At 43.2% G+C, this 19,433-nt stretch overlaps 1 protein-coding gene across 1 annotated transcript; it reads right to left on the bottom strand.

Annotated features, from left to right (window-relative positions):
* Positions 1-1,183: 1,183 nt before the first annotated feature.
* On the bottom strand, positions 1,184-19,264 carry UBR7 (ubiquitin protein ligase E3 component n-recognin 7). Its single transcript, XM_025869433.2, has 11 exons — positions 19,115-19,264; positions 16,928-17,061; positions 16,400-16,460; positions 14,821-14,916; positions 12,218-12,271; positions 11,894-11,999; positions 9,297-9,505; positions 8,978-9,127; positions 8,303-8,465; positions 7,013-7,074; positions 1,184-3,442 (listed from the first exon to the last, which is right to left on the bottom strand). The coding sequence occupies exons 1-11, from the start codon at positions 19,262-19,264 to the stop codon at positions 3,350-3,352; spliced, it is 1,278 nt and encodes a 425-aa protein (XP_025725218.1). The 3' UTR covers positions 1,184-3,349.
* Positions 19,265-19,433: the final 169 nt, after the last annotated feature.

Below are 19,433 nucleotides of genomic sequence, written 5' to 3'. Positions count from 1 at the left end.
GTGTGCACAAGATAGATGCCGGCGGCCGGGAGTGGCGTGGTCAGTGCCCCTCAAATCACATGGCAGGGAAGTGGCGGGGCAGAGAGCGCGCTGAAAGTTGGGGCACTGCCCCCAACAGCATGGAGACATGGGAGCCAAGTGGCCAAGACTAGCACAGGTCTCCTGTGAGGACCATCCTTGAGGGAGGGCCTCCTGTCCTGACAGAAGGGGAGGGTAGGTGACTTCTCAGGTCCCTTCCAATCTAGGGATCCTGGGGTTGTAAGCAGACGACACACACTATCTGACGCCCAGTGGTTCTGGAGGGGAGGGGGGCAAGTGAGGTACCTCTGGCTTTGGCCCAGGGCCAAATGCTCCCTGCCTCCTCAGGCCAAGGCATGCCTCCAGCAGCCACTTCAAGGTGACCTGACTGGGAGACAGCCTCCCTGGCCCCTGGGAACTGTGTTGGTTTCCTGTACTTCCCACATTTCCCAGACCACACTCCTCTTCACTGGGAAGCCCAACTAGGTCACTGCGAAGGCCCTGCAGTACTTGGATGGCTCTCAATTTCCTCCTGCCCCACTAGGGTCCTCTGGGAGCTGGGAGAACTGCAGCTTTCCTGGCACTGAGGATGATAGAAGCCTGAGTCTTCAGACACACGGGCAGCTTCGGGGCTGTAGACAGCACTTCATTCACGTCTGGATAATTCCCACAGCAGCAAGAGCTGGGGTGAGGCCAAAGATGGGCCTCTACGTTGGCTTTTAGGTTTGTTTTCATGTTTACTTTTGAAATAATAGCGACCATGTGGGCGGACCTCAACTTTTCCCCAGACCGTGGGCTCCTGGCCTCTCTCCTTCCACACGGAACTGTCCCTGAACACACTGCCATCGGTCACAACCCAAGCCCTTTTCTTTGTTCCCCTGCTCATCGAGGCCCCAACGGGAATCACGGACCCTCCCTCGCAGGAGGGGTTGCAAAGCCAGGGTGGGTGCAGGGGCCCCGCTGGTGGACCTCAGGTGAGGCCACATCTCCTAGAACAGCAGGAGAGAAGTTAACCAGTCCCTCTGCTTGGGCAGGACCCCAAGGCAGGAATGGCTGCTAGAATACTCACATTATATTCATTTCTCTTATGAGAAATGAATTGGGGGGAGGGGCGGGGGCGTTGTGCACATTTAAATAGGATGAAAAACAACCTGGAAAGCCACCATTCTGTTGAACTGGTTTTATTTAAATTTTACAGAAACCTGATTGAAGTATATCATTGTAAGTCCAGTAACAATTCTACAAAAATGTACATACGATGGCCAAGTTCCTTAAAAGCAACTAATCCCATATTCTTGTTTTGCATAAAACATGCATTTATGTCAACTGCCACACGTTGGCCAAAATCCATCTCCACAAGAAGAGACAGTCCATTGTGGTCAATAGGAAAACTGGTTGTGAACATAGGTTAAAAAAAAAAAAAAGAGGTTTTCTGGTTAATGTAAAAGAAGGATCAGTACCTTTCAAGAGGAGCCCTTGCGCCCTGGGAGAAGTGTACTTTGTGCGGCCTGGGACAGCACAGCCTCGAGGCACGGCCCTGACCGGTCCTGGGAGCCCGGAACCCTGGGGCAGTTCAAGCCGACGCCGGGGGAGCCAGGACCCTGCAGGCCACCGCAAGGCCTGGCGCAACCCTGCGCGGGGCGAGCAGAAGTCCTCAGCCTCGGACAAGAGCCCCCAAGCTGGGGCCTGTTCGCCATCTCAGATGCCCCGAGCTTGGCAACCTAGCCTCTCTACAAGGGCCAGCTCAGGGCGCACAAGCGTCTCCTGTGGCCACAGGCCCTTCTAGCTCCACACAGCACTGCTGGCAGGGACCTGGAATTAAGAAGCTTGATGCAGAAAACCAGGGCCTGGACCATTTCTTTGAGGCCCTGATGGTCTCTGGGCCGAGTTCATCTCATCCAGGGGCTGGTACCGGCCACCACTGGACCCACACAGGGAAAGGAATGCAACCTTGTGGCCCCAAAGCCTCCGATGCTTAGAGTCCCATACCTTAAAGCGTGTCATCTATGGTGGCCAGCGACCATGTCGCTCCCGAGGGAGAGCAACCGAGGGCTCTGTGTTCATCAAAGGTATTTTCCACATCGACTGAGGGCCATCAGGAGATTTCATACCAACTGAAAGGACTTCCCCTCAAATATAGGGTTTTATACAACCGTCCACAAGGTTCTTCAAAAGCAGATCTCATGGTCCTTAGAGAATCAGCGTGGACGTTAACTTTTATTTACATAAAGCTCATCATTCGTGCAGCCTCGGGCCTCCTTTGGAATCTCTAACACACCGTCTGCCTCTTCCGAAACAGGGCACTCACTGCCCTGCTCACTACAAGTAAGCTAAACCAGTATCTTTTCTTCAACACAGATTTTAGGGGGAAAATAATTTATTGGGATTCTAAGAAAACTTTCCTAACAGAACAATATCAAAATAGGTCCGTTTTTTACTATACGCTTATGAATATCCCTGATAATATAAAGAAATCCAGAGGACTTTGTAAACCACCAAGATTTCACAGGGTAGTACCCGGTCTGTTTTCTAGGCAGCAGAAAAAGGACTAGTACACTGGCGAGTTTTCTCCAGGAAGTCCTGCGAGCACTACAGTACTGAAGTTCTAAGATTCTAGTGCCAGGAGAATTGTGAATGAAATTTTCACTTGAAATTTATTAGTAAAAATCATAACAAAGGTTGGCTTCCTCAATCCTGCCACTGGCCAATCTCCCTGCCTGCGACAGACATCCAGCCCAGAGAACCATTGGCCCTTGGCTCCACTGGAGGCTGGGCCCAGGAGAAGCAAGTTTCGAGATGCCTCTACGCGGTGACCACACTGGAGAAAGCAGGGATGTGGGAGAAGAGGCAGACCAGGCCTGAGGAAGCGCTGACCCAAGGCACCACGATCAGAGGGGTGGGGGACCTAGTGGGGTTCTGGCGGGCAGGAGGAAGGCTCCTGCCATGCCCCGCAGAGCAGGTCCCAGGACACAACAGCTCTGTGGCAGGGGAGACACGTTCAGGAGTTAAAGAACAAATCATTAGCAAAGAAACTAGTTTACTTTCTCAAAACCAAATCAAACTGCTTAAAACTTCGAGGCAAATAACCTGGGGGTTATTTGGTAGTCGGGTGGCAGGCCTGTGGTCTGCGGAATCAGAGGGTGCGGGTTGTGAAATCAGCACCCGCGCTACAGCTACTTGTAGCTGAGGAGGAGAGGAAGCTCAAGGCTGGAGGGGAGGCCTCTCCAAGGACAGGCCAGAACAGGACCAGGTGTGCGATACGCCCCTTTTATTCCTGGCACAGTAAGCGGCCTTTGCGGAGGCCCAGAATAGAGAAGGCGCCGTCCCCCGTCTAGCTACAGTAGTACTGCATGCCATCCACTCGTCTTCTCTTCTTTGACTGAAATTCTTCAAAGAACTGCTGGATGTCCTCTCTCTTCACAACCTGTTGGTGAAAAGCACACATTAGGAAGGGGCTCCGCATTCCGGAACAGCAATAACCGGTCATGATCTTCACAAATGAGGCAAGCGAGGCGGCCGGTAAGAACACTTTGAATGTGGAATTGACTACAGTGCTCCGTCTCACAGCCGCGGGCCTGCTTGGGGCCACACAGCCAAGAAGAGCAGAGCAGTGCCGACTTGGGCTTCCTCCCACGAAATGAGACAAAAGCAGCACCTAGCTAATGGCGTCGTTGGAAGATCAGATCAGATCTGATGCCGATAAAACACCGCCTCTTATTAAGAACACTGCCTTAAGTAAGTTCTTAATAAACATTAGTTGCCGGCGCCTGGGGGGCTCAGTTGGTGAAGCTTCTGCCTTCGGCTCAGGTCATGATCCCGGGGTCCTGGGATCGAGTCCCAAGTCGGGCTCCCTGCTCAGCGGGGAGCATGCTTCTCCCTCTGTCCCTCCCCCGGCTCGCACTCTCTCTCTCTCTCTCTTTCTCTCTCTCAAATAAATAAATGAAATCTTAAAAAACAAAACAAAACCACAAACCATTTGTTGAAAAGCAAGTGGCAGGGTCAGCATACACTGAGCACCCGGAGGTCTCCCAAGACCACTGCCCTCTCTTGTGATCACAGCTGTCTCTTGGGAATGTCCTTCAGCTCTGTGTGAGTGCCCAAAGAAAACAAAGTCTGTTTTCCCCTGAGATTTGTGTTTTCTTCTTTACCAAAAAAAACTCTGCCCTCTTCATGAGTCCAAAATTAGAAATGTTTGCTACGTAAAAAGAATAATTGGCCAAAAATAAAGAAGCACTATGCTTAGTAAATGGAATATCCATTTTATGCAATGAGAAATTTATCTTCCATTTCATTGGAAAAAGGATTAGAGCATCATACAAAGGTGTTTATGATATTAGCAAAGTAAAATGTTAGAAATAAGAAAATAAGAGCGACAAAATGGATGAAAAAGTAAAGTGGGACCACCTGGAAGGAGTCCCTGCTCACCCCAAGAATGTCTAGCCAGCTGATCTGACCTCCAGCTGATCTGAACTAACTGCCCCCCTGAAATCCATCAAAACAGGTTTGTGAATTTACTTTTTAATTACAAAGGTAACATATTGTTATGAAGGAATGACGGTGGAATGACGGTGGGGCAGGGAGAGGGAGGGAAAGAGAAAGAGAGAAAGAAAGCCTGGGGAATGCAGGTAAGCAAGAGGGAGAGAGGCGGGAAGGTTAAGTGGATAAATACTTGCATAGAAAGTGAAACTGTCGCCCTCACTCCCCAAGGGTAAGTGCTGCTAAGGTACACAGCCATGCCAACTTGGATGACTTCCTCGGGGTGAGGTAAGATACCTAGTCCTCTACGGGGAAGAACAACACAGACTAGAAACTGATATACCAGCTTCACAAGCACCAACGGTGAAACAGCTGGTCAACCAGTGAAGAATCAGAACCGGTAACAGATGCAGGATCTAGGTGGCTAATCCACTCGAGACGCTGAAACTCAAAGCTCTATTGTATTTGCTGAATGGCTTGGAAATTCACCCTTACAAAAAATGCTAATATATAGGACACTTGGAAATTCCAATTTGAAGGAACTGTCCCTACAGTGGATCACCAATACTAAACACTGAAAGGCAATAAAAGAAAAGAAATTTTCCTGCAAGGATGTTGGGAGAGGTGACCTAACAGCACGAAAACAGAGTGTGCAATCTTAAGCTTCTAGACCCTCAAATGGTCACAGCCAACATGCAGAGTAAAAATGTTAAAGAATAAATACTGGGGATCAATAATAAATCATCTTATTGGTTTTTCTCATACATTTTGTAGTTTCTAAGTGTTCTTTCTTTTATAGTCAGACACAAACATAAAATAAAAGGCAGTCCCTCATCTGAGAACATCTAGAACTTATCTGTACAAATACAACCAAAGCAGATTAACCTTATTGCAGCTTAAGGTTCTTATTTGTTTTTTTTTTTAAGGTTCTTATTGTTTTTGTAAAGATCTAGTTACTAATGTCATGGAACAAACAATAAAAAATATTTTCTGTCTTTTTAAATCATCACATCAGATAAAAAAATTATCTCAGACTCATAAAAAGTGGCCCTAGTGATGACAAAGATTCTATGTTGAGGATACAGGTGAAGATTTTGAATAAAATTGCTTGTTCTTTCTTTTACCTGATTTCAAGTGTGTGTTATAAAACCAATAAAGAGCCTTGTGACCACAAAATGCACAAGAGCAGAAGGTACAAGATCAGACTCAAGAACACACATTCTTTGACACATTTGAAAGACCGCAAATGTCCATGAACAGTGCAGAGGTTGAGAGACACCTGAAACTAATATAACATTGTGTGTGCTAACTATACTTCAATAAAAAATAGTTCCAAGGTTAAAATAGTTACACCTGTGAACTTTCTTCATTATTATTATTTTTTTAATAGGCTCCACACCCAGCATGGAGCCCAACGTGGAGCCCAAACTCATGACCCCGAGATTAAGACCTGCAGCGAGAGTCAGATGCTTAACCGACTGAGCCACCCAAGAGCCCCATGAGCATTCTCAGTTCTAGCAAGAGAGAAGTGTGAGTCTACATTAACCAGAGGAACAGGAATAACTGCAGTTAAAGTGCTGCTGAGAGGCAGGAGGCTGAGAATGAAGAACATTCTCTAAGAAATGAGAATACTACTACATAGAAAACTCTTAACTTTTGACTTTACAACTCATTTTGCAGAAAGGCAGCACTGTGACCCTGTCCAGATATGCAGGCAGCTCCAAGTTCTTGCCACCTTTAAGAGCGAGGAGAAAGTGGTCTCTAGCAGCCTGGCAAAGACTCCTCCCAACACAGCAAGTCTCAGCACACTTCCTCAGCAGCGGCCAGAAACACACCTGACTTGATTTCTGTGTCTGGACACAGCAGAGCAAACCGTCCACAAGGACAGTGTTAGGCCAACAAAAAAGTTAAATTTTGTTTTATATCTGCCTGTGGAGGATAGAAAAAGTATTTCAGAAAAGACATTCTGTCACAAATGTATGAACAGTAAAGAGCTAGGAAGTATTTGTAAATTCATCTGGAAGACTATTTTAAATATTACACATTTTAGAATCAGTGTCACCCTTAAAAGTATATAGTCTCTCTTACTAGCAAGAAAAATGTTCTAGCCCCAATTTTGAAGTTCTTTTATTCTAAACTATAGAATCCAAAGTCCAAAAAGAGGGGTCTGGCATTAGTTTTTCCTTGCCTGGTCATTTCTCCTTCCTCCTCCAAGGATCTCTGCTTGAATGTCAGGATGGGCAGAATCAGGATGGCTGACGTCCTGGCCTGCTCCTCAGCTATTCGAACTCTCTCCAGACTGTATGTGGCCGCTCTGCCCCTCATTCCCTCCAGCGCAGGGCTGCGAAGAACTCCCAGCATGGCCAGACCCTTCTTCCCCCACCTCTCACTGATTTCCCTTAGTTCTGCCTGCATTCACCACCCAAGTATCCAGTTTAAGATACACGGTCATTTCTTCATCCAAGAAAATAGTTTATTCAGAACATACAGGGCTACGATTAAAGTTAACTCAACATACCGTGCCTTCATCAGCAAATCTCTTGAGATAGTCTTTAAGTTCAGTCTTCAAGTCATTGTATTCTAAATCAAAACAACAAAAAAGGTAGTAAACTTTAGACAAGTCATTTGCTTTTAGAAACAAAGTACTTCTTTCCCACTAACATTTGCATAGGTTAATACTTTAAACTTTTCTCTAAGTGAAACATGCATAGAAACTTGCTCCCATGGGGTGCCTGGGTGGCGCAGTCGGTTAAGGGTCCAACCCTTGGTTTCAGGCTCAGGTCATGATCTCAGGGTCCTGGGATCAAGCCCTGCATCAGGCTCTGCGCTCAGCACAGAGTCCGCTTGAGATTCTCTCTCCCTCTCCCTCTACCCCTCCTGCTCATACTCTCTCTCTCTAAAATAAATAAATTAATTTAAAAAAAAAAGAAAGAAACTTGTTCCCAATTTCTCCCAAGTTCTTTCATTTTGATATCTAGAACCCTACTTCTTTAAAAAACAAACAAACAAACAAACAACAAAAAAACTCAAAAAAAAAAAAATCCTCAGGCCCAAAAAGATTAGCTAAGAATTTTTTAAAGGGCTTCCTATCTCTCTGGAATCCTAGTAGTTGAAATATCTTGGACTTGTCAAACATTAAGTTTTAAAACTCATTCACTCACTTAATAGTTTCTATTATGTATGAGGCACCCTGAGGCCTACAAAAATCTTTCAGATGCAGCCTCCATTCTCGAAAAGCTTTTAGTCTAATAGAGGCAAAGGAAATTCATCAAACAGTTAAAAATAAAAGACAGAAATGATCACTGCCACTGAGGTGGTGGCATCGAGCAGAGACCGGCTGGGATGGAAATGACCAAAATCAGCTGGGCATGCTGGGGTAAAATTTGTAAAGGCCTGCCATGAAGGACTTAGGGATATTTTCCCCTCTGGTGGTTTCCTGGAGCAACCTGAACGACTGTCAAAAAGAGGACCTGTAATGTTCAATGAAAACTATTTCAATGGATGGAAAAAGATATTGATTTTCTATTACTCTTTACTCATACATCTACCATGAATCAAAAGAGCACACGTCAAGGTTTCTCAAAGCACGTAATGATTCTAGCACGTGACTATGACTCTGGTAACAATGGCTCAATACCCAGCAACACTACAATTAGGCAAGTGTAATTGAAGGCTACTTTGTAATTCCAATTTTAAACTTTGTTTGTATTAAGTGAAAACAACAGGTATTAGTAGTCCTCCCTATACATATTTTAAGAGTGAAGGAAACCGTATGAACTTCGTGCATTTTTGTTCAATCAGCAGTTACCGCAAATAAGTTCCACTTGCTGGACTCTGTCCATGCTGTTAAGGGTGTCCATTAAAGGGTCTCTCCTGTCAGCTGCCTGGTCGACCTTGCCCTTGTTTTCATAAGCCAGAACTGTGTCATATTCATCAGTCAGGAACAGGACATCTAGCTCGCCATACATTTTCTTCAAAAAATAAAACCGGGTTTCCCATTAGAACTGTATGTCATTCTCAGAAAGTCAACTTCATGAGAATCACTAAAAATTTAATGTTTTTAGATTAACTGCCAGAAAACCTGAGCCTTTAGTACAGAACTGCTTGAGTGATTTAGTCTTCTTACCCAAATCTCTTCTAGGAACCTCCCAACTTCCCAGTAGGTGCTGCATGGTCTAAATAGATCTTTGTTTAAAAACTGCAGACTTACTGTAACTTTCAGGCAATTTTTATTTCTAAGCAAATTCTATGACATTTCTATTTTCCACTAAAATGAAGATAAGTAAATAGAAAGTGCTATGTAATTCTGAATTTCTTCTGCAAGCAGACTGCAAGTAGCATTTCATAAATTTGCTTAATATAAAATATTTGAGAGCTCTCTACAGTCCTAGCTTCATTTTCCCAAATATATTTTCCAGATGGCCCTGTCTGAGGCATCAGTCCAGAATAAACACAGTAACAGTGACCCTGACCCAGAACTCACCATACAATCATCACAGGTACATAACTTGCTGCGCCAGTTCACGGGCCAATAGGTGGCAGTGTCTTTCTTTAGAAACCGCTGAGCATTAAGCTCTTGAAGTCTGCAGCCAGGCTGTGATTCCGGGTTGAGATGTTGATTCTTAAATGCTGTCTGAAAGAAAATTAAATTTTGAAGTGTGTTTTTTACACTATCACAGAGCTCAGACTGTAGAGAGGATTTCTTTAGGCAAAGGGTACAGCTGAAATCCAAAGCTACGGAGCTTCCAGCATTAATTTTACTTAAGCTTTCTTTCTTTTATGGCTCATACTTCGTATGTTACCTGGAGATCAGATTCAGAACTAGAGCTGGTACATGGTTCATTAGTCTGCTCTGCTTTAACTTCCTTGACAGCATCCTGTCCAGGTTCTGGAACCTCCTCTTTGAGGGTACTATCTTGATGATCTCCATTTTCAGGTTTGATGACTTCCTGATCACCTATTCCATCAACATTCAGCACCAACCCATCATCCTCTGCAGATACTTTGGTTACTGTGGGTTCAATGAAAAGAAACACACACATATCCAGAGGTCCATTGAACAGTGAAATCATTTAGTCTGATTAAAAAATATTTCAGAATCTGGAAAAAGAGAAAGTCAACCTTAATCTCTGGAATAAACAGAAGGGAATTATCAACTCTTTTTTAGGTTATGCCTGCCTAATCCGGAGTTCAAAATAATTGAACAGTTCATTTTTTTTTAAAGATTTTATTTATTTATTTGACAGAGACACAGCGAGAGAGGGAACACAAGCAGGGGGAGTGGGAGAGGGAGACGCAGGCTTCCCACTGAGCGGGGAGCCTGATGCGGGGCTCGATCCCAAGACCCTGGTATCATGACCTGAGTCGAAGGCAGATGCTTAACAACTGAGCCACCCAGGCACCCCTGAACAGTTCATTTAAAAATGTCAATCGCATTTGACTGGCTCAGTTGTTACAGCATGCAACTAGATCTTATGGTCATGAGTTCAAGCCCCGCACTGGGCGTAGAGATTACTTATATAAAAACATCTTTGGGGCGCCTGGGTGGCTCAGCCAGCTAAGTGTCTGCCATTGGCTCAGGTCATGATCCCAGGGTTCTGGGATTGAGCCCCGCATCTGGCTCCCTGCTCAGTGGGGAGCCTGCTTCTCCCTCTCCTCCCCACTCGTGCTCTCTCTTTCTGTCCCTCTCTCCCAAATAAATAAAATCTTTAAAAATAACTAAATAAAAACAACAAATTAAAATGTCAATCACTACTTAAGCACTTTATATTTAAAGGAAAAAGAAAAACACTGCAGATGGTAAAAAGAGGTGGGACACCTCAGGAAGCAAGAAGCAGTGGGAAGAGGTTTAACTGCAAACACAGGTGGTAGGGTAGTTTTGAAAAAACCAGCTTTTCTTTATGAGAGGAAGAAATGAAAAAGAATGGATATAGAGGCAGAAATAATGTTAAAAAGAGAAGAGGGGTGCCTGGGTGGCTCAGTCGGGTAAGCTTCTGCCTCTTGGTTTCAGTTCAGGTCATGATCTCCGAGTCCTGAGACCTGCGTCAGGCTCTGTGCACAGCATGGCAGTCTGCTTGGGACTCTCTCCCTCTGCTTCTCCCCCCACTTGTGCATTCTCTCTCTCCCCCCGCTCAAATAAATAAATCTTTTATTTTTTTTTAAAGATTTTATTTATTTATTTGACAGAGAAAGACAGTGAGAGCAGGAACACAAGCAGGGGGAGTGGGAGAGGGAGAAGCAGGCTTCCCGCTGAGCGAGGAGCCCGATGCGGGACTCGATCCCAGGACCCTGGGATCATGACCTGAGCCGAACGCAGACGCTTAACGACTGAGCCACCCAGGCGCCCAAATAAATCTTTTAAAAAAAGAGAGAAGAGGAATGATTAGGGAGCTCGTGTCAGATGATGGCATTCTGATTTAATGGGACATGAGGCCATCTGTTGACAGATGGAAGGAAATGGAGGGGAGGATCGATGAAGAAAACCCCAATGCATGAGAAACAGACACAGGTCCAGTGGAAAGTGAGAGATGTAACTGAAAAGGGCATGAAAAGAAAGAAGACACATCCAAGTTTAAGAACTTTGAGACAAATCAAAAGAGCAGGGTGAGATTTTAGGCATGGCTATGCTGTTTGTGGTGCGTATGGTAAAATGTTCCCTAAAGGTGAGAAGGGCAAGACATTATGAGGTCAGAGCAGCAGACACTACGAGTAACTGCCACTCAAAAAATAAATTAAGTAACACATTTACATTACCAGTAAAATAAAATATTTAATGCCTCAAGACCATTCATTGCTGATTAGCTGTTTCACGCCAATTTCTTAAGTGTAAAATAAAAGCACCGGGTAGCAAACTATACCCCACCCGTTCCAACCAATACAATGTCTTCCATTTAAGAACAACTTATTTTGGTTCTATTTATCTTTCAAAGGCCCATTCAAAAACTTCCTCCTCCATTTTCCCTAATTCTGGTCTCATCCAGCCTCTGTGTCATGCTATTTAAGTACAAATTTGTTCTTGTTTGTCTCCCAACCGATCTATAAGCACCTTGTGGAGAAGGAAGGTATCTCACACTTTTTCTATACCTCAGAGTCCCATTAAAAACAGTTGCTAAAAGACTCTTAACCATAGGAAACAAACTGAGGGTTGCTGGAGGGGATGGGGGTGGGGGGATGGGTAACCGGGTGATGGACATTAAGGAGAGCACGTGATGTAATGAGCACTGGGTGTTATATAAGACTGATGAATCACTGACCTCCACCTCTGAAACTAATAATACACTATAAGTTAATTAATTGAATTTAAAAAGAAAAAAAAAAACCAGTTGCTAAAAATTCTGGACTAAACACAGAAATGTCAGGAGCCCAGGTCTGTGCACCCCACCACCAGAGGGACACATACCTGCCAGCCGTGCAGCATAAGCCCACAAGAAGGAGCAGCGCTTCATACACTCCTGGCACACCATCTCCTGGAAATCGCCACTCTCAGGGGGAATGGCACCAAGATGCTGCAAATACAGGAAACTGAGTGTTTTTCTTGTGGTCTCCAAGCCGTCCAAGATGCTCATTATGTAATCAATAAATACTGCAAAAGAACACTGATCGTATCTTTATAGTTTATTTTTGGAAGAGTAATTATAAGGTAAAATATAACACAATTCAAAAAGAAAAAATCTTTTCTCTTTTTGTGAAGACAGTGGCTTTAAAAGGTAAAAGCTTTCCTTACCCTCCCGTGGAACCAGTCCTCACAGACTACACACTGGATCATTTCATCCGGAATCTAACACGGAAAAGCAGTTTGCATGTTAATGATTACAATGAATTCTGGGACACAGAAGTAAATCTGGCAAACAGTAGAACTAGACACTAAATAATTCTCTACCAATTCTGTGACACTGCTATCCACATTCCAATAGTCAAGGGGACAGGGAGAAATAGCGGGTCACAGGGTCAGAGAAGTTCACTCTCCAGGAACCCGTCTGCAGAAGGGTTACATTGAGATGAGCACTTTGGAAGCAACCATCAAAGCTCATTCACTTCCGTTACTTGGCATCTGACTCTCACAAAACTTTGTAAGTAACAGCTTCTCATTTTATCCGTAAATTAAGGCCCAGGGAGGTTAAGATGAATTGACCAACGCAGAATGTGGCAACCCCACATTCTTCAACCCCTTCATTTTATTTAAACTGAAAAGTAAATATCATAAACAGCCTTTTGACAATATGGACAGCAAAACTTCCCTAACTTGAGGGGCGCCTGGGTGGCTCAGTCATTGGGCGTCTGCCTTCGGCTCGGGTCATGGTCCCGGGGTCCTGGGATCGAGCCCCACATCGGGCTCCCTGCTCTGCAGGAGGCCTGCTTCTCCCTCTCCCACTTCCCCTGCTTGTGTTCCCTCTCTCGCTGTGTCTCTCTGTCAAATAAATAAATAAAATTTAAAAAATTAAAAAAAAAAAAAATTCCCTAACTTGAATTAGTTAAATAATTAAGTAATTAAATTCTGGCCCCAGGAAAACGATATACTAAAGGGCATAGACTGTTTTTGGAATGGTTTTCCTTTCATTCCCAGGCTTTCATATCTACTGATTAATATCCCAATGTTGTTCTGTCTTTTCCCTATTATAACTTCTTAAAGGGAAAAAAAGCATATATATCTTTATATATGCCCATATACAGACCTATACACACACACATATAAAATATATATATATATGTAGCAGTTTTATTCTTTCTCTGCCTTGACCAATTTATTCAGCATCTTATTTTTGTCTTTTAACAGTGTTATAACACCTTACCCCACCTTAAAATATCCAGTTTTAAGGTTTTATCTTTGTTAACTCAAAGATATTTTCAACTTGTTCCTCTACATAATTTGGTTCAATAATTACAGTTCCAAGACAACTAGAAAGCAAGGAAGGCAGAAGCCTAATTTTTCTAAACATAAAAGTACTCCTTCATATCAGTAAATACACAAACAAAAGCAGGTCAAAATATGAGCCAAGAATATGAAAGGACAATTCAGATAGGTTATTAAATATGTCCAATAAACTCATGAAAGATACATAATCTTACTCATGATCAGGGAAAGGAAATTTTTATTTTTTTTATTTTTTTTATTTTTTTTAAAGATTTTATTTATTTATTTGAGAGAGAGAATGAGAGAGAGAGAGCACATCAGAGGGGATAGGGTCAGAGAGAGAAGCGGACTCCCTGCCGAGCAGGGAGCCCGATGCGGGACTCGATCCCGGGACTCCAGGATCATGACCTGAGCCGAAGGCAGTCGCTTAACCAACTAAGCCACCCAGGCGCCCCAGGAAAAGGAAATTTTTAAAAGATACTGCTCTTCATCTATCAAGATGGCAAAATTTAAAAAGGCAGCTAATATGTCAGCCTGACAAGAGTATGGGGAAAAGCACATTATCACCTACTGTCTGTGACTGAACTCTTTTGGCAGACATGATCGCAACTGTAAATATAAATGTCCTATGTCTCATTGGTTCTACGTCTGGGTATCCATAAATACTTGCAGGAATATACTCAGTCATATTACTGTATAAGGATGTTCACTGCAGCTTTCTTTACAATACTGAAAAATGAGACACCACCGATCTGCGACAGAACATTTAGGTAACTAACTTACAGCATGTCACATTATGAATACTTGGCTGCTATCAGAACAAGATGGATTTGGATTTGTGCTGTTTTGCATGCAAAGATGTCTGTGATAAATGAGAAAAGCTGCAGAAGTGAATGTACTGAATTTTCACTTTTGTTAAAAGGAAACTACAAATTGAAGTACACATCCACTTACGTGGGCACAGAAAGAGGTCTAAAAACATATACCCCAAAAAGTGTTAACATTGGTTATATCTAGGAAGAAGATGGAGTGAGAAAGAAGAAAAGCTCTTTTTAAATTGTGTATACTTTAAAAAAAATTTTTTTAATGTTTAAAAATTTTGTATATATTGAAATCTTTAAGAGGATTCAGTCTGTACACCCCATTTCTTTTCTTTCAGGGAAGCAAGAAGTTGAAGGTCATTTTTTGGACAGTGTTTGGGGGAGTGGATCAGGCAGGCAATAAGAGAGAGGAAGGAAGAAAGTGCTGGCCTGGAGAAAGTCCTGTCCAATATTTCACTCTCATGGTGTAGAGTGAGAATAGTCGAGATCTGTACCAGTTACAGCTCCAGCCCAGACTCCTAAGAAAGGATAAACCTAGAATCTTCTCATAATCCCCAAATCCCCTCTGAACAGCTACAGAGATCCAGACTGGACAACAGGCCGAGGAGTGAAGGCTAGAGGTATTAACCTCCAATCAACCTCCAATTCTCTTACCTCATCATCAGGATCAGGATAAGGTCTCTTACAAATGCAGTACAATCCAAAAAAGTTGTCATTGTATTTATTGCCAGAATTTATCTTTGCTTTGTCCTAAAAGAGATTAATTTCAATATATAACATGGTCTAATTTTAACTATAATCTCAGGCATCATGAAAGTATAAATTATCATAAATTTCATACAAATACCACATATATGACATATATTATATTTATAATACATCATCAGTGTAATATAAGATATAATAAATAACATGAATATAATGAAATATAAATATCATAAATTTCCTGTTGCATGAAGTCAATGCATTCAATTTCTACATTAAATATCTTCCTCCCCAAAGGTTGGTCTTTAACTTTCAAAGTTCAAAAAAAAAGAATTCACTCCTATTAAAAGGATACTTTTTCTAGGATATAGAGAATAAATAAAATTAATTTTTTTGTACCTTCTCTGTAGTAATTGGGGGAAACCAAATATGTCCATAACAAAATGCTGATAAAAGTTAATTATATTAATGATCGACCTATGTAAATGAACACTGGCCTAGAATTTCGAAGTACTTCTTAATGCCCAGCTGTGATTGCCAAAGCTCCCAGGTTACGAGAAGGTAAAAGGCAGGCAAGGAAACTGCCTAAAAATAACCTTCAAAGGAGGGAAATAGCAAGTATGACTGAACAATGTAAAATCCCTTACTTTCTACTTAATTTCAGATACTTCAGTAAACGTTACTGTGTAAGTATAGTTATTAGACAAAAAGTAGTGAAAAACTCCTGTGTTCATCTAGCTCACATTCATTATTACCAAGTTTTTTACTGTTTTTAAAGTCATACCATTTGCTTTAAAAGCCTTAAACCATGAGCACAACCAACATAATCAAACCTGAATTACTTTAAAGAATATTCCCACCAAAATCTTTCATATTAATTACAATCTGTAATGTAGGGTCTGAACAGGTTAGTTTTCCAACAAAATAAAAAATAGAATACAGTCCAGGGGCGCCTGGGTGGCTCAGTCGTTAAGCGTCTGCCTTCGGCTCAGGTCATGATCCCAGGGTCCTAGGATCAAGCCTCACATCGGGCTCCCTGCTCAGCGGCAAGCCTGCTTCTCCCTCTCCCATTCCCCTGCTTGTGTTCCCTCTCTCGCTGTGTCTCTCTCTGTCAAATAAATAAATAAAATCTTAAAAAAAAAAAAAAAAGAATACAGTCTAATACTGATTTGCCTATTTGCAAAGAATAAGCATAAGAACTTCTTTTTTGGAACATGTGTAGTTTTTATCCACTCTGGCAAATATCAGTCTCAGCTATTTTCTTTTTTTTTTTTTAAAGATTTTGTTTGTTTATTTGAGAGAGAGAGAGAGAGCAGGAACACAAGCAGGGGGAGTGGGAGAAGGAGAAGCAGGCGGAGTGGGAGAAGGAGAAGCAGGCTTCCCACTGAGCAGGGAGCCCGATGCGGGGCTCGATCCCAGGACCCTGGGATCATGACCTGAGCCGAAGGCAGATGCTTAACGACTGAGCCACCCAGGTGCCCCAATCTCAGCTATTTTCAATGCATTTTTAGTTACAGTGCGTACTTACAGGAAATAATTTGCATTCCAAATTTTTAAACTTGCTGTTTCCACAATCACAACGAAAGTTTCTGGAAAAAATGAAGAAGAGCCGATTTTAATTTTTCTTTTAAATCTAATGAGTTACTCTTTAAATTAGTATCATAGCCCCTTCCCTTTCAATTCGTTTCTAGGATCTAAAAAGTGGCCTTGGTCGCTATTCCTGTAACCAAACTGAAATTTCTCCAAGCACATAACAATAAAATATTTACTAATTCTGAAAATTAACATGCACAGAGACAAATATTTACATCACACATACACAAACACACAAGTAAAATAATGGCAAAGAAGGAATGACTAGTTTGAATTTATACAATAATTTTATTTTAAAAGGCCCCTGGAAAAACTGTTCTCTCCAATTATATTATAGGAAACAATTACACTGAGTTTTACCAGTGCACAACTACTTTAAATAGAAAAACAAGAAAAACAGTGCAGGTGGGAAAGAATCCAAACATTTAAAAAGCATTCAGTGCCAATCTCTGACTGTCTTTACCTTTTTGTGTATAGCTCAAATAGTTTATGACTTCCATGACATTCATAACTGCAAGCTAGGCAAATTCCTGCTGGTTCTTCTCCCTCTGGGGTGCAAGTACTACAGGCATATAGTGCTTGTCTCTTTACTGAGCCCTAAAAGACAGCCCCAAAATGGAAAGAGAGAATAATTACACAGGAGAGTACCAAAACACCATTGCATGTTTCAAATCGCTGTATGTGTCCTACAGTAGTGCTCATTTTCATACAATTTTTTCTTAAAATGATAGTTTTAAATTCCCAGCCAGCTGAAAATAAGAATAAGCTGGCCTGCATCAACATTTTAACACATGAAAATATAGGAGAATGTGTATAGGTTTATGTTAGCAATATCACACTTACAATTCTGGAAAATACTTGTGACTCCACCAAAGAGAAAAATCAATGCATTAAAAGAATCCTTTTGATTTTAGGAGATGCATGCTGAAATATTTAGAGCTTCATGATGTCTGCAACTTATTTTCTTTTTTTTTTTTTAAAGATTTTATTTATTTATTCATGAGAGACACAGAGAGAGAGAGCGAGAGAGAGGCAGAGGGAGAAGCAGGCTCCCAAGGAGCAGGGAGCCCGATGCGGGACTCGATCCCAGGACTCCGGGATCATGACCTGAGCCGAAGGCAGACGCCCAACCATCTGAGCCACCCAGGCGCCCCTGCAACTTATTTTCAAATGATTCAGGGAGTAAAGTGTATTATATAGAGAAGAGAGATAAAACAAATGTGGCAAAAAATGAATACATGTAAGAAGTACACAGCTGTTCACAATATTATTCTTTCAACTTAATCTGTAGATTTAAAATTTTTCAAAATTAAAAGTTGAAAGAACAACAGGCAAAACTTAGAGATCTTGAGAGTGGTTACCCTTCTCTAGAAAGGAGGGAGACAGAGAAGCTTCTGGGATGCCCGTAATGTTCAATTTCTTGATCGGGGAGGGGGGGGCGGCAGGTAGTAGGTACATACATATGTTCACTTTTTTCGCCAAGCCATAGACATGACTTGTGTGATTTTCCACATATTTTACTACAGTAAAAAGAAAATTTTTAGGAAGTCCGTTTTATAAAGCTAACTACATTTCAAGAAAAGCTTACACACACTTTTTTTTTTTTTTTTTAAGGAAAGCAAAGAAAAAGTTGTTTTAGTGGTGACCAAAGGTTTTAAAATACCGGCCAACATCTGGGACTATCTGCAGATACCAGGTTAATTCAACAGTCTAACCACTGTGCAGGGTAAACTCAACCGGTCAACGATGACAACTGGTATTATGAGCTCAGTCTGCACCACATAATGGCCCCAAGTCTCTCAGCTCATCCCCCAATGTTCCACGCATCCCCCAGAGTCTAAGTAACCTTCTTCCTACCAATTCTCATCCCGTGTAGTTTCCTTCTACCCAACTTGCTCCATTTTTGTATCTAGAAATACAGGATGAGTCACCAAACACTACAACGCACCCCCTCAAATCCTGATTCATAACGTCTTCCAAATGCCAAATTTACCCTTCAAGCAAATCCTCTCCTCTCTTCCCCTCCTTTGCCAGTGCCACCTGCTGTCGTGGTTCCGGTCTATTCCCACGGGGGGCCGGGGGGGGGACGACTGCAGATAGACACTGTACTTGCTTCGTCTCGCCAAAAAAACTACAAGCTAGCACTTGTCAAACTAAATTGTAGGGGATTAGCTGTCAAGGATCCCAGCCCAGGGGGAGATTTTCAAACCCAGAGCTCTCTCCTTTAACTCTGCTTTGACTCTCCCACTAGGTTCCTAATAAACACTCTTAGGATGGGAAAAGTAAGGACAAAGATGTCCGTATCTAAGAGGTCACGGGGACAGTTTCTGAAAAGCAGACGAGGCACCGAGGAGAGACGGGAGAGGAAGGAAAGAGCAGGGGCCCCAGGATCAAAGCCCGGAGAATCCTGAGAGACCGGACGAAGGAAGACCGAGGAAGGAGGGGGGCCCTGCTGGCTACAGGCTAAGAAGGACCCAGGAGGCTGAGGTTTAAGGGCAGCTGGGCCTGGGACGGGGAAGCCTATCACAAACGGCGGCCCCGGACCACCAAGGGGGAGCCGGGCCGCGCAGGCGGGAATAGGGCAAGTCAGGTCGGGTACCGGAGGTTCGGCGGGAGCCCGGGGCAGGCGAGGCCCGGGCCGCGCGCCCACCTGCGAGTAGGAGCACTTCTCGGAGTCGCTGCCGCCCAGTACGGCGCACGCCTCGTTCTCCAGCTCCTCGTCCTCCTCTAGAACGTCGACCAACGATACCACGGGCTCCAGCTCCGACTGCCGTCCAGCAGACCCCTCCGCCCCAGCCATTCTCAACTGTCAGCGGGACCGCGGCTCGGCCCGGCGGAGGCGGGAAAAGCGGCTGCGAGAGGCGTGGCCGGAGGAGGCGGGGCCCAGTGCTAAGAACCAATCCCAAAGAAGGGAAGAGAAGGAAGGAGGAGGAGCGACTTCCGACAAACGGAAGTCACTCCTCTCCCTC

The sequence above is a fragment of the Callorhinus ursinus genome, unplaced genomic scaffold (assembly GCF_003265705.2).
Source record: "Callorhinus ursinus isolate GAN/ISIS: 27379988/994484 unplaced genomic scaffold, GSC_fseal_2.0 scaffold8, whole genome shotgun sequence".
In the NCBI taxonomy this organism is placed as follows: Eukaryota; Metazoa; Chordata; class Mammalia; order Carnivora; family Otariidae; genus Callorhinus; species Callorhinus ursinus.
Note: the sequence above shows the minus strand (reverse complement) of the source record. Positions and strands in the feature narration are given on the sequence as shown.

Excerpts from the sequence above, each read along its gene's own strand:
- UBR7 (XM_025869433.2), bottom strand. The coding sequence starts at position 19,264 with ATGGCTGGGGCGGAGGGGTCTGCTGGACGGCAGTCGGAGCTGGAGCCC. Across the intron at positions 17,062-19,114 it reads AGAAGTGCTCCTACTCGCAG|GGCTCAGTAAAGAGACAAGC; the intron begins GTGGGCGCGCGG and ends GCTGTCTTTTAG. Across the intron at positions 16,461-16,927 it reads TTTGAGCTATACACAAAAAG|AAACTTTCGTTGTGATTGTG; the intron begins GTAAAGACAGTC and ends CATTTTTTCCAG.